Source organism: Ipomoea triloba, chromosome 15 (genome assembly GCF_003576645.1).
Source record: "Ipomoea triloba cultivar NCNSP0323 chromosome 15, ASM357664v1".
NCBI classification, from domain to species: Eukaryota; Viridiplantae; Streptophyta; class Magnoliopsida; order Solanales; family Convolvulaceae; genus Ipomoea; species Ipomoea triloba.
In genome coordinates, this window is record NC_044930.1 from 14479488 (window position 1) to 14492883 (window position 13396).

Sequence of the window (13396 nt, forward strand, 5' to 3'; positions counted from 1 at the left end):
TGTTGATTGTGCCATTGCCCTATATTCAGACTCTGCACTCGAATGAGAGACCACATTTTGTTTCTTACTTTTCCACGAAACCAAATTACCTCCAAAGAAAACACAATATCCAGTTGTTGATCTACGATCCTCTTTGGATCTTGCCCAATCAGCATCAGTAAAACACTCGATCTTAGTGTGCCCATGATTTTTATACAAAATTCCATGTCCTGGAGCTCTCTTCAAATAACTCAAGATGTGTTCTATAGCTGCCCAATGCTCAACAGTTGGAGATGTCATATATTGGCTCAAAACACTCACTGGATATGCAATATCTGGACGAGTTACTGTCAAGTAGTTCAACTTCCCAACTAATCTCCTATACCTCTCAGGATCTTCAAACAACTCCCCCTCCTTTGACAATTGCATGTTTGGTATCATAGGAGTATTGCATGGTTTAGCCCCTAGTTTCCCTGTTTCAGACAGTAAGTCAAGTACATATTTTTGTTGAGACAGTAATATACCTGTTTTATTCCTCATGACTTCAATACCCAGGAAGTACTTTAGTGGTCCCAAATCCTTTGTCTGAAATTGACTATGAAGGAATGACTTAAGAGATAAAATTCCTTCGGTGTCACTCCCTGTAATGACAATGTCATCCACATAGACCACTAACCAGATAATGCCTGTTTTGGACCACTTGTAGAACATTGAGTGATCCGATTTACTTTTCACCATCCCAAAGCTCTCCACTGCTTGACTAAACTTTCCAAACCATGCTCGCGGGCTTTGTTTCAGTCCATACAATGATCGTCGAATTCGGCATACTTTCCCAGACTCCCCCTGAGCAACAAACCCAGGAGGTTGCTCCATGTACACTTGTTCATGAAGATCCCCATACAAAAAGGCATTCTTGATATCAAGCTGATGCAGTGGCCAATCTTTAATGGCCGCTATTGAAATGAGTAACCTGACAGAAGTAAGCTTAGCCATAGGAGAAAAAGTGTCAGAATAATCAACCCCATATGTTTGGGCATATCCTTTAGCCACAAGACGGGCTTTCAATCTAGCAACAAACCCATCAGAATTTACCTTGACAGCAAACACCCACTTACAACCAATAGGCCTCTTACCTGCAGGCATGGCAACCAACTCCCAAGTATCATTGTGATCCAAAGCATTCATCTCCTCAATCATAGCAGTTTGCCACCCAGGATGAGACAAGGCTTCCTTAACAGTTTTAGGAATGGACACGGAATCACGGGAAGCAACAAAAGAACAGGAGACAGAGGACAGCTGAGCATATGATGCAAAAGAGGATATAGGATAAGTGCAATTGCGTTTACCTTTTCGAATAACAATAGGAAGGGTATCATTCAACAATGGATCAACTGACTCAGAGGTGGTTTCAGGGATTGGAGTAGGTACCGAGGCAGGAGGAGGAGCTTGAGGCAAAGCAGGAACGGGAGCAGCAGGCCGAGGGCGACGAGAATAGACTTGTAAAACTGGAGGAGTAGGAACAGGCATAGGGACAGATGTCGTGACTGTATACATCAAGATGTTATCCCCCTCATCCTCCCCCTAACCAATGGCATCCGGAGAAGAAGGAAAGAAAGGAACATCATCGTGAAAAGTGACATCAATAGAAACAAGGTACCTACCAAGCTCTGGAGAGTAACACCTGTACCCCTTTTGCACACGAGAATAACCAAGAAACACACACTTTAGAGACTTTGGATCAAGCTTGGTGAGGTTAGGACGGACATCTCGAACAAAACATACACAACCAAATATACGGGGATCAATATGAAACAAAGGTTGTGATGGACACAGAATATGGTACGGAGTTTTCCCATCCAAAACCACAGAGGGCATGCGATTGATTAAAAAACAGGCAGTGGAAACAGCATCAGCCCAAAACTGCTTAGGAACCCCCCTTTAAAACAATAAGGCCCTTGCAGTTTCAAGCAAATGCCGATTCTTGCGCTCAGCTACCCCATTTTGGGAAGGTGTGTCAACACAAGAAGATTGATGCAACATACCCATGCCATGCATATAAGAGGAAAAGGGGTACGAGAAATACTCTTTAACATTGTCACTGCATAATATTTTGACATGAACACCAAATTGAGTTTTAATTTCAGCACAGAATCCACGAAACACATCAAACAATTCAGAACGAGACTTCATTAAATATAACCATGTCATTCGAGAAAAATCATCAACAAAGGTAACAAAATACTTATAGCCAAGTTTAGAAGTCACAGAACACGGACCCCAAACATCTGAATGTACTAACTCAAACAAAGTAGATACACGTTTGCTAACTCTAGGACTCAAATGCACACGACGGTGCTTAGAAAACTCACACGACTCACAATGTAAAATCGGCAAACTATGAAACTATGGACACAATTTCTTCAACAACGGGAGGGAAGGATGCCCCAAACGACAATGAGCATCTACCGGAGTGACAGCACCCGAACAAGCAACCAACTTTGACCTCTTGGTGTCAAGAATGTAGAGACCCCCAGACTCACGCCCCTCACCAATAACCCTCTTCGTCATAAGATCCTGAAACAGACAATGATCAGGGAAGAACATAACAGAACAATTTAAAGCACGGGTAAGCTGGCTGACCGAAATCAAATTGAACAAGAAATTAGGGAGGTGCAAGACAGACTGTAAGGGGAGCGTGGGGATTGGCGTAATTGAGCCAGACCCAAGTACATGGGAGGTGGACCCATCCGCTAAGGTGACAGGGAAACTATGTGGAGAAGAAGAAATGGAGGAAAATAAACTCGAATTACCTGTCATATGGTCTGTGGCACCCGAGTCTATAACCCATTTGGATGATGATGAGAGAAGACAAGAGGTTGGGTTACCTGAGTCAGCAATAGCAGTGACCGAAGAGGATGAATGCTTCAAAGAGTCTTGGTATTGAGAAAACTTGGCAAACTCATCAGCAGAGACCATGATAGTCTTGGAAGACGCCTCAGGTGTAGATGCAACATTGGCAGAAGAATTCCTACGATCCTTTTGCAACTTCCGACAGTCCCTCCTTATATGCCCTGGCTTTTGACAATAGTGACACACAATGGTGGAAGTACGCCCCTAGGAATATCCATTGTTCCCACTGTGAGGATGACCGGAAGTGTGCCCTTGGGAATTGCCAACATTCCCATTGTGAGGATTACGACTAACAAGAGCACTATTAGGTGGGATGGGAATTTCGGGTATCTTGGACTGCTCGGATCGAATCAAGCGAGGGAAGACATCAGCTAGGGTAGGGATTTCAGATGTACTAAGAATTGTAGACCTAGCGGTGTCAAACTCAGAAGGAAGACCTGCCAAAAAACTCATAACAACCAATTGTTCACGTTTCTTGTGTTGTTCTTTAACGTCAGCAGTGAATGGCATCAGTTTATTAAGGGCCTCATATGTTTTCTTAAATTCCATAAAGTAAGCAGTGAGAGACAAATTTTGCTTCTCGGCACTGTAAAAAGACTTGCAAACATCATACATACGAGTGATATTCCCCTTCCCAGAGTACAAGTATTCCAAATAATCCATCAATTCTTTAACAGAAGAACAATGACTAACGAACCCAAGAATACCCTCATCTATAGAATTACAAATTTGTAAGAGCAAACGTGCATCATCCTTCACCCAATTAGCATCCTCTTTGGTCTCAGTGAGGTGGTCTGTTCTATCCAAACTAGTGAGATAAAGCTTAATGACCAGAGACCACTCAAAGTAATTAGAGTCATTAAGCTTACAGTCCGTGATTTTGGAATTCACAGGAACAATATCAGTAACAACAATCGACTTATTCTCAACCATACCCACAAAAAATGGAGCCCAAACAGATCAGAAACAGACAAAAAACAGTAATCGGAGGGCGTACGAGACAACCTGATTGAAGACCCGCAATAACCGAAGCAACACTGGTCAAACCAAGACCAGATCCGAGATCCCTAGAGCACGGTGAGCCCGGAGACGTCGGTCGGGAAATTTTCCGGCGGCCTGAGGTGGCGCACGCGCCGGTGCGTGGCGACAGTGACGGCGGCGCGTGAGGCGTACTCGCCGGGCAAAACGGCGGCGAACTTGGCAGTCTGGGTCGCCGGCGGCCGGCGAACCTTCCTAGGTGGGCGGTGACGACAGCGAAGCGGGGAAAAAAAAATTTATTGTAAAGGCTCTAATACCATGTTCAAAGGTTTTAGGAGAATACCTTGACTGGCAGCTCTATGTCTCACAAGGTTTTGAGGAGAGTACACCATCCTATATATATGATTTTGGAGGACATACGATATGGTAACAAGTTTCCATATACTACTACCTCAAAACCCTAGCTTCCAACTTTCCTAATATGTAGGATACCATATGTGATGAATATACCTTATAATAGTAGGATTAAGCTCAGTAATAGTTAACATACGATTAGAACTTGTAGTAGCCCTGGGCCCAACATATTGGAGAAGAAGAACACTCATCGGGTTACTATGGAGTTGGCCAAGAGGTAGATGGTTGTCAAGATCCATAGGAAGCTCAAGAACGCCAATGTAATCTAGAAGGTTGTCTAAAAAATCAAGTGGCATACAAGGTGGAGGAGAGGAGCCAAACAAAAGGAGCGAGACATGTTTGTGGTGGCCAAGGTGGGCTTAGCTCGGGCAGCGTATGGCGGTGGAAAACGAAACAGGCACGGCTTGGTGTAAAATGAGGCAGTGGTCTCGGGCGTGGCACGAAGTGGAAGCTTGAGCTTGGATGGAGGAAGTGGAGTGGTGGTGGTAACCGAAGAGAGGGAGAGACAAGAGAGAGATATGGCTGAAAAGGGGAAGAAATGAGGAGAAGAAGAAGAGGAGAGGGTTCAAATATGGAGAAAGAGGGGGAAATAAAGGCGGGAAGGAAACTTGGTCTTCATTTCTGAATTTTGAAATTCAAAAGGAGGTCAAAACATGGGGAGAGAAAAGGTGATGGTAACCTATGAGGAACGAAGGTAACTTGTGGGATTTTCAAGACATTTATTTATAGAAGGGAGAGTCCAAGACTTTCTAGAGTTATTGTAGAAAGGGGCTCCAATCGCGATAAAATCTCCTCAAATTTGGCTAAGAGGGGGGAGGGGCGACTACAACAAATAAAACATTTATTTTCTTGAATATGAGTCAGATTTTAGCTCGGGATTACTCTCCTTTGCTACCGAAGACTCGTAACTCAGAGAGTGGGGGACTGATCACGAATATATTAGAGATGGATTCGGGGCGGACCAACCCGAGGAGGAAACGAGAATATAATAACCTGAAAGCCGACCTTGGCCTCAGCCCAAGGCATGGCCTCCGCCTTGGGCCGCCCGGGACAACCTCGACCTCGGCCTTGTGCGTTGTGCACGCTAGGGCCGGCCCCGGCTCGGCTATTGATCCGATCAAGGGGGGTTTCAACCACCCGCCCTATTCTCGTGGGGTTAGTTAGATGATGGATTAGTATAAATACTCTCATTATTGTCTTGTTAGGACATCACAAACTCTCTTGTAAAATAATTACATTGATTATCAATACAAATCTTGTCTCCATGACACACGTTTCTTGTCTTTACATCCATTATATCCTTATCTTTATCGTATTCATTTATTAGAATCACCTTGCAATCTTCAATGACGCAACCCGCATAAGATAGGTCCACTACGGACCTGTTAATAAACTTACAGACCATCTGACAATCAGAGAGGACCAAAATCTTCATATCACATCTATCTTTAGCCCAAGACAATGCTTCCTTTATTGCCATGGCTTCTACAAGATGAGCATTGTTCATGCAACGGAAAAAACCATTACGAGCAGCCACAAAGCCACCATCACAATTCAAAATGACCACACCATAAAACACATGATCATGATTTGGAAATACAGCCGCATCCACATAATACTTGAGCATCCCTTCATTCATGTTAGAAGCACCACCCAATTGAGGTAAACAGTCAGCAGCTACAACCTCATTTTGCAGACCTATCCAATCATTAACAAGTTGAACAGCTTCAGAAGGAACATTGTTTGCATGCCATGGTTTGCTATTCCATATTAGCCCATTTCTCCCCTGCCAAATACTCCAGCAGATCGCCACACTCCGGAGTATTGTCATCATATTACCAGCAACGACCACACCTTCCAGCCACGTCGCGAAGCCAGAGCTAGCATTAACCGGTTGAGTAAGATCAGACCAAGTCGAAGCCGTAAGGGGGCATTCAAAGAATAAATGTTGTATAGTTTCGGGCATATCATTACACAAAGGACAAAGAATATCAATTCTTTCTTTCTCCACAACTTGAAATTATCCAAACTATATAACCATCAATTCTTCATCTCCGAAGAATCTAAAGAATACCTTGAAACCATTCCAAAAATAGATTATATATTTAGTAATTCTCTTTCAAAACTTAAAAGCCAATCATTAATGTTGTTATTGGTTGCTACCGGCTTGTTTTGGAGGTTTAGTATGATTAAAAGCATATGTGGGAGTGGGGAGGTGGGCCAGGCCGGGGGACATGCATATCCCCATGGCCATGGATCACCTGTACTGTACTGCACTGAGATCAGAATGTGAAGAAGCCTTGACAACATGGGGGCCTAGCTAGTGTCATTTATGATGCCCACCAAATCAAATAATTTAAGCTGCCTTAATATTTGTTTCTGCCAAAGGGAACACTCGAGAATGGGACTGCAAATCTGCAATATCAATGCTTTGTCACTCCACTAGATTCATCAGTATCATTGCAATGCTATTTATGGATGGTTCCACATGCATGTTCAGTGTAGGTCTGTATATATACCTCTCATTAATTAATTTAAGGGTATGTAGCGTTACTAACTCTGCTCTTTAATTTGTGCAATAATAGTGAGATCAGCAGGGACCAGGCATTTTTATAGTATGAAAGTTATGTTGAAAAATTTAGTTAAAATTGACATTTAAAGTGATCATTTTGTGGTATAACTTTTAGTGAGATCAACTTTTGATTTGGGTCGGATTAAAGTAGATTCGAATTATTTTAATTAAGATGTTTAATTTGATATATTATACACACAAAATAGATAATGGTTCGGTTCCAGTTTCGACGTAACCATGGTTCCGTTCTGGTTTCGATCCAGCGATTCATGGTTCCGGAAAATAGTAAACCGAAACTGGAACCTTTTAGGAAGGTTCCGGTTCCGAAATAGGCAGCTTTCGAACAATCCTTCTTTTTTTACCAAGATTAAGTAGCCTACCTATATTATCAAAATTCTAATAAGAATCAAATTACAAGTAGTTCTCTTACCCCTTTTTTTTGTTGTATGTTTTAAGAGTCATTAGCTTCTCTTCCAGTAGCATTACCCCTTTTTTTTGTTGTATGTTTTAAGAGTCATTAGTTTTTTTTTAAAATTTTCTGGTTCCGGTTTGATAAAAATCAAGAACATGTTCTTGATTTTTATCAAACCGGAACCAGAAAATTTTGGATTCCAATTCTAAACCGGAACCAAAACCGTTTCGAACTGTGATCATCCCTACACGAAGGCAGTGTGAATCAAATTCTCACGACAACCTTGTTGTTCACGTTTGCTGATCGGTTGTTTAATTTGTATATTGCAGGACTTACTCATCTACAAATTATAAGTATATTGTACAAAAATCAATCACATTAATTAACCTCCTGTAGTTGTTGGCGAAAATACACATTGCATATTGCAGTTGTATCTCTTTTTTTTAGCAAGCATTCACAAAGAAATGTTGGTATTGGAAACAAATTTGCTGAAATCAATGTTTGCACCAAAAGAATGAATATAGTATCATCCCATGCATCCATAATTATTGATCAATCATAAATATAAATTTCGATCGTATATATCAAAAGTTGGTGAATTGGATAACTAAGGTCGTCCTATCAAATTAAAGGAAAGGTAACTCGATGATTCTACAATTTAGAGACAATTTAGAGTGGGATGAGACATATATCCAAAGTAAACAAATCCCTTGTATTCACAGGCATTTGACCATGTCTCTTGAGCTATTGAATCACCTTAATTTACATCATTTCAAATACTTTGTCCGACCAGGATAAGAACCCTTGAGGTTGGGGATTTAATTGTTTTAGAGAAGAAGAGTAGAATGAGAGAGAACAGGAAGTCCCCATTGAGAAGACGAGAAGACAATAGCAGGACACACATTTTCCATTATCTTCACTCTTTTGGCTATCTCCCCATACACTCTAGCAATCCTCCTAGGCAAAATCACCACACAAAAAGCCTTCCAGTACTTGAGCTTCTTCTTGGACCTGGACCCCGACAACCTTAAACCTCTCACCCTCCTCACCACCCACCGCGGCCGCGCACGCCTCCCCTCCCCCTCCACCTCCTCCTCGCAATCAAGCTTCTCGTACCGGCGCCGGCAGTGATGGAATCCCATTACTGCAAAAATAAGAATAGTAAGTTTGATATGATATGATGTTATATATATATAGATGTGGTTATTTAAAGATGCCATGCGGTGAATGATCTGTTTCATGAGAAAGGAATATTGTTGGCATGTGCAATGATTGTAGAAATAAATGATTAAAGAGATCCCGCTGGGCGCGGGTTAAGCTCACTGATTCAGTAGATAGTATTTGAGGAAAGAGACCAATGTTAAAAACTTGACAGTGACAATGTAGGGATTATGTTCAAAATATACACATTCTTGTGTGCACGGGCATTTGAGCTGTAATTTATACTCCCTCTGTCCCATTTTACCTGTCCTGTTTACTGGTCAAACCAACTCTTTCTTCATTGCTTATTTTCTTTAGTAATTTTTAATTATTTTTAAATTTGATTTTTTGTGTTTAATAGTACTTTTAATATAGTTTCTAAATATATAAATTTTATATATTAATACTAAATTTAATATTATGAAAAATTGAATTAAATATAACTTCAGTCAAGCTTCGTTAACCGAATCAGACAAATAAAATGGGACGGAGGTAGTATTTTTTTAAATATTATGTCAGGTCAGGATGTGGGGTCTTTGATGTTGGGGATTCAACATTTTGGAGCAAGAAATGATTAAAGAGGTGGAATTGAAGTGGAGAGGACAACAGAACAGATCAGATCTACTCATTTTGAAAAAAAGGTATAATTTGAGAAAAACAATGTCATTACATACACATTCAACAAAGATTAGTCAAGCCTTGGAAATTGGGTTGGTCTAAACTGTTCATTATCGATAAATACAGTCATTAAGCGTATACTTTAATGGCCAGCCGGAAATACTTTCTGCCAGCTTTGTACGCTCTGCAATATTATTGTATACAAAATCTTGAGATTAAGGGATTGATGCAATAATGCATATATAAAATCATGGACTTTAAAAAATGAAATAATGGTAAATGATAGGAGGGTTGGTTGAATTAATCATGACAAACTTGTTATGTACATTTTTTTTAGGTACAAGTAGTAGGGGAGAAACCCCAACATAAGACATCTACAAAGGAACAACACGATACTCGATCGCACCCACAATGTCTGTCATCGTGCCAGGTTCAAGGGAAGGGGGAACGATGTCAAGAACGGTATTGTGAGCCCACGATTTAAATTTCTAGCTATATTAGTGAGATCATCCATTACTTTGTTTTGTTCTCCGTACAATTTTTTACAAATCACCTCTCAGTTGTAGGATATCCTTTATTATGTGAACATTTTTAAACCTATTATTTATAAGTTTTGCCGATATAAATAGATATATTATATTTACTAATTGTGTATATCCTGGATTTGAGAAAACAAAATAAAGAAGAGCGACTTAATTAATTTAGGCAGGCAAGTAGATGGTATGCTGTCCACATGGCCGGGGAAATGAATATAATTGTGACTAAATTGAAGGAATATAGTGACCTGTGATTGCAATTATATATATATATATATATATATATATATATATATATATATATATATATATATATATATATATATATATATAGGCCACTGCTCTCGTGAGTCCACCTTCCCCATGAGTCCATGAGTCCGTGTGGACAATCTAGATCCATTGATCTTTGAACTACTTATGGTTAAGATTTAAAGGTATTATTTTAAAAACATTTTTACTGCTGTAATTCGAAGGGTTATATATATATATATACATATACATATATAGGTCACTGCTCTCGTGAGTCCACCTTCCCCATGAGTCCATGAGTCCGTGTGGACAATCTAGATCCATTGATCTTTGAACTACTTATGGTTAAGATTTAAAGGTATTATTTTAAAAACATTTTTACTGCTGTAATTCGAAGGGTTATATATATATATATACATATACATATATAGGTCACTGCTCTCGTGAGTCCACCTTCCCCATGAGTCCATGAGTCCGTGTGGACAATCTAGATCCATTGATCTTTGAACTACTTATGGTTGTGGACAATCTAGATCCATTGATCTTTGAACTACTTATGGTTAAGATTTAAAGGTATTATTTTAAAAACATTTTTACTGCTGTAATTCGAAGGGTTAATTTGTAATTTTGGAATGATTATTTATTTGGATTAAATTAATTTAATTATATGTGATTTGCATGTTTTTAGGAACATATCATGCGTTAATTATGAATTTTGAATTTCGAAATGGGATTTGCATCTCCATGGTAGTTGTCAATTATGTAAAGTTATTTTTTATGGGATTTTGAACTGTGCATCGTGGGTTTTTATGTGTGCATCTCCATGGTAGTTGCCAATTATGTAGATTTTTTTTTGTGATTTTTTTATGGGATTCTGAGCTATGCATTGTGGGGTTTTTATGTGTGCAACTCCATGGTAGTTGTCAATTATATAGAGTTTTTTTGTTATGGGATTCTGAACTGTGCATGGTGGGTTTTTATGTGTGCTTCCATGGTAGTTGCCAATTATGTAGATTTTTTTAAATTTTTTTTTGCGAATTTTTTTTATGGGATTCTGAATTGTGCATCGAGGGTTTTTATGTGTCCATCTCAATGGTAGTTGCCAATTATGTATAGTTTTTTTTTATGGAATTCTGAACTGTGCATCTTGGGGTTTTATGTGTGAATCTCTGTCTCCATGGTAGTTGCCAATTATGTAGATTTTTTTTTTGTGAATTTTTTTTATGGGATTCTGAACTGTGCATGGTGGGTTTTTATATGTGCATTTCCATGGTAGTTGCCAATTATGTAGATTTTTTTTAATTTTTTTTTGCGAATTTTTTTATGGGATTTTGAACTGTGCATCGAGGGTTTTTATGTGTGCATCTCAATGGTAGTTGCCAATTATGTATACTTTTTTTTTTATGGGATTCTGAATTGTGCATCGTGGGTTTTTATGTGTGAATCTCTGTGGTAGTTGCCGATTATGTAGTTTTTTTTTTTTTGCAAATTTTTTTTATGGGATTTTGAACCGTGCATCGAGGGGTTTTTTATGTGTGCATCTCCATGGTAGTTGCTAATTATGTAGATTTTTTTTATGGGATTCTGAACTGTGCATCGTGGGTTTTTATGTGCGCATCTCCATGGTAGTTGTCAATTATGTACTTTTTTTTACAAATTTGTGTGCACTATATAAATGTGCTCGAGGTTTGATATTGTGCAACTATGTGCGTATGGCTGGGTGGAGTTGATCTGTGTACCACTTTGTGGGCTACTGTGCAACTTCAGGCACTGTGCATGTTCAGGAGTGGCAAAGTCTTTATTTCTTATTAAAATTAAAATGTAGAGTTAATTAACCCATGGGCATGCGCGCACACACACCAAATCCATTAATGGTCCCTTTTGTGTTTCTAAGGGCCCTGCATAGAAGACCATGTTCAAGTGCACATTACTAATCTCAGTAATCTGATTGAGCTACTATTTTTAACCTGAGCAAATAACCAATATAATACTCTGTTTTTATGCTACTAATCAACTTTGTCTCTTTTTTTCTGTGTTTATGTTATTACAAATCAAATTTCACCACCAATATCATTTCACATTTAACAAAAGCACCAGTATGTGATTATTGTTTATTCATGATTTATGCATTTTAGCTAGCTTGTAGCACATATCTTCTGAATGAAGACTAATCTAATTTTAAAGCCAGAATATAAGTATAAAATTCTATTCCATTTATTAATTAGCTAGATAAAATGTTCAAAACTCTTGCATTGCATACTCATTGGATGAATGATAGATGCTCATAAGCTATTTCTGTCAAAAAAGATTAGATTATATTTATTTATTTATTTAGGTGGAGGTGATTGGTGAGGTTATATGGAATAAGAGGAATCCAATTTTCAATCCATGAACATTGGCTTTTCCTTAAAATATGTGAACCAATAATGTTGTTGAAATAAGGAATACAGTAGAGTGCCCCAGTTGCACAATAGTTCGCTCTCTATTACACAGTTGAAACACACAAACCTTGATTAATAACGCAGCATATACACTCAAAAAATATACAAATGAATACCCCCAAATGCACACTGCAATGACCACACCAGCAACTGGAAATAACAGAGAACCTTTTGGAGTCCGGAACCCTATCCCCCACCAAACCACCAGTCGGTGACCCCTGTGTAAGCCAGCAAAAATAAGGGAACAACCCACATGGAATCCACCCAAACACAAGAACCCTAATCCCTACCCCACCCACCAGCATTCACAACCCCAACCAGACTCAACAATGAGACAAAAAGGCTTACCTCGAACCGGGTGGCCGGCTTCATCAAATCGGCGACGAGACTACAACAAGGGGCGGTCGAACATTGCAGCGACGATGACAACGGAGACAGATGGAGCATCAACCGGCTGAACGTGCATATGGAGGAGGTGGATGGCAATCACGGCTGAAGAGAGATGGTGAAACGGTGAGATATTTCCGAAGGGAAACCCAGTTGTGAAACCCAACCCTACTGTGGAATAAAAATATAAAAAAATAAAAATAAAAAACAACCGTAAATTCCCCCAAATCACTAAAATACCCCTGCCATATATACAACCCCCAAATATCTGGTCTAATAGTGGATAATTCAAAAAAAAAAATTCCTTTAATCTACACCATTGATCTCACCATTTAAATGGCCCATAACTGTGCAAACGGACTCATATAATAACAAGGACTCATTTGAACAGTAGTCTATATATATATATATATATATATATATAGGGATGCACTCCCATGCGAACTGCCGCCCAGGTAAGAAATGAGAACGCTTCACAGCCATCCATGTGTCCAGATCAACGAATCAGATGCAATTTTTAAAAAATGACGCGGTGGCATTTTCGTAAATAACTGGAACTTTGGTGCACCTAGTTTCACTTACAAGTGCATCTAGTTTCACTTGCAAGTGCACCTATTTTCGCACCTATTTTCACTTACAAGTGCAAGTAATTTACCTTATTAATATTCATGCACCTATTTTCGCAAATACTTTCACTTAC

At 39.3% G+C, this 13396-nt stretch overlaps 1 protein-coding gene and 1 long non-coding RNA gene across 2 annotated transcripts; both read right to left on the bottom strand.

Moving 5' to 3' along the window:
- Positions 1–5482: 5482 nt before the first annotated feature.
- Positions 5483–6247, bottom strand: LOC116005738. Its single transcript, XM_031245977.1, has one exon. It carries the CDS (start codon positions 6245–6247, stop codon positions 5483–5485), a length of 765 nt encoding a protein of 254 aa, XP_031101837.1.
- Positions 6248–12246: 5999 nt separating this feature from the next.
- On the bottom strand, positions 12247–12908 carry LOC116005470. Its single transcript, XR_004094974.1, has 2 exons — positions 12658–12908; positions 12247–12527 (listed from the first exon to the last, which is right to left on the bottom strand). It is a non-coding gene; the product is annotated as an uncharacterized LOC116005470 (long non-coding RNA).
- Between the last annotated feature and the right edge of the window lie 488 nt (positions 12909–13396).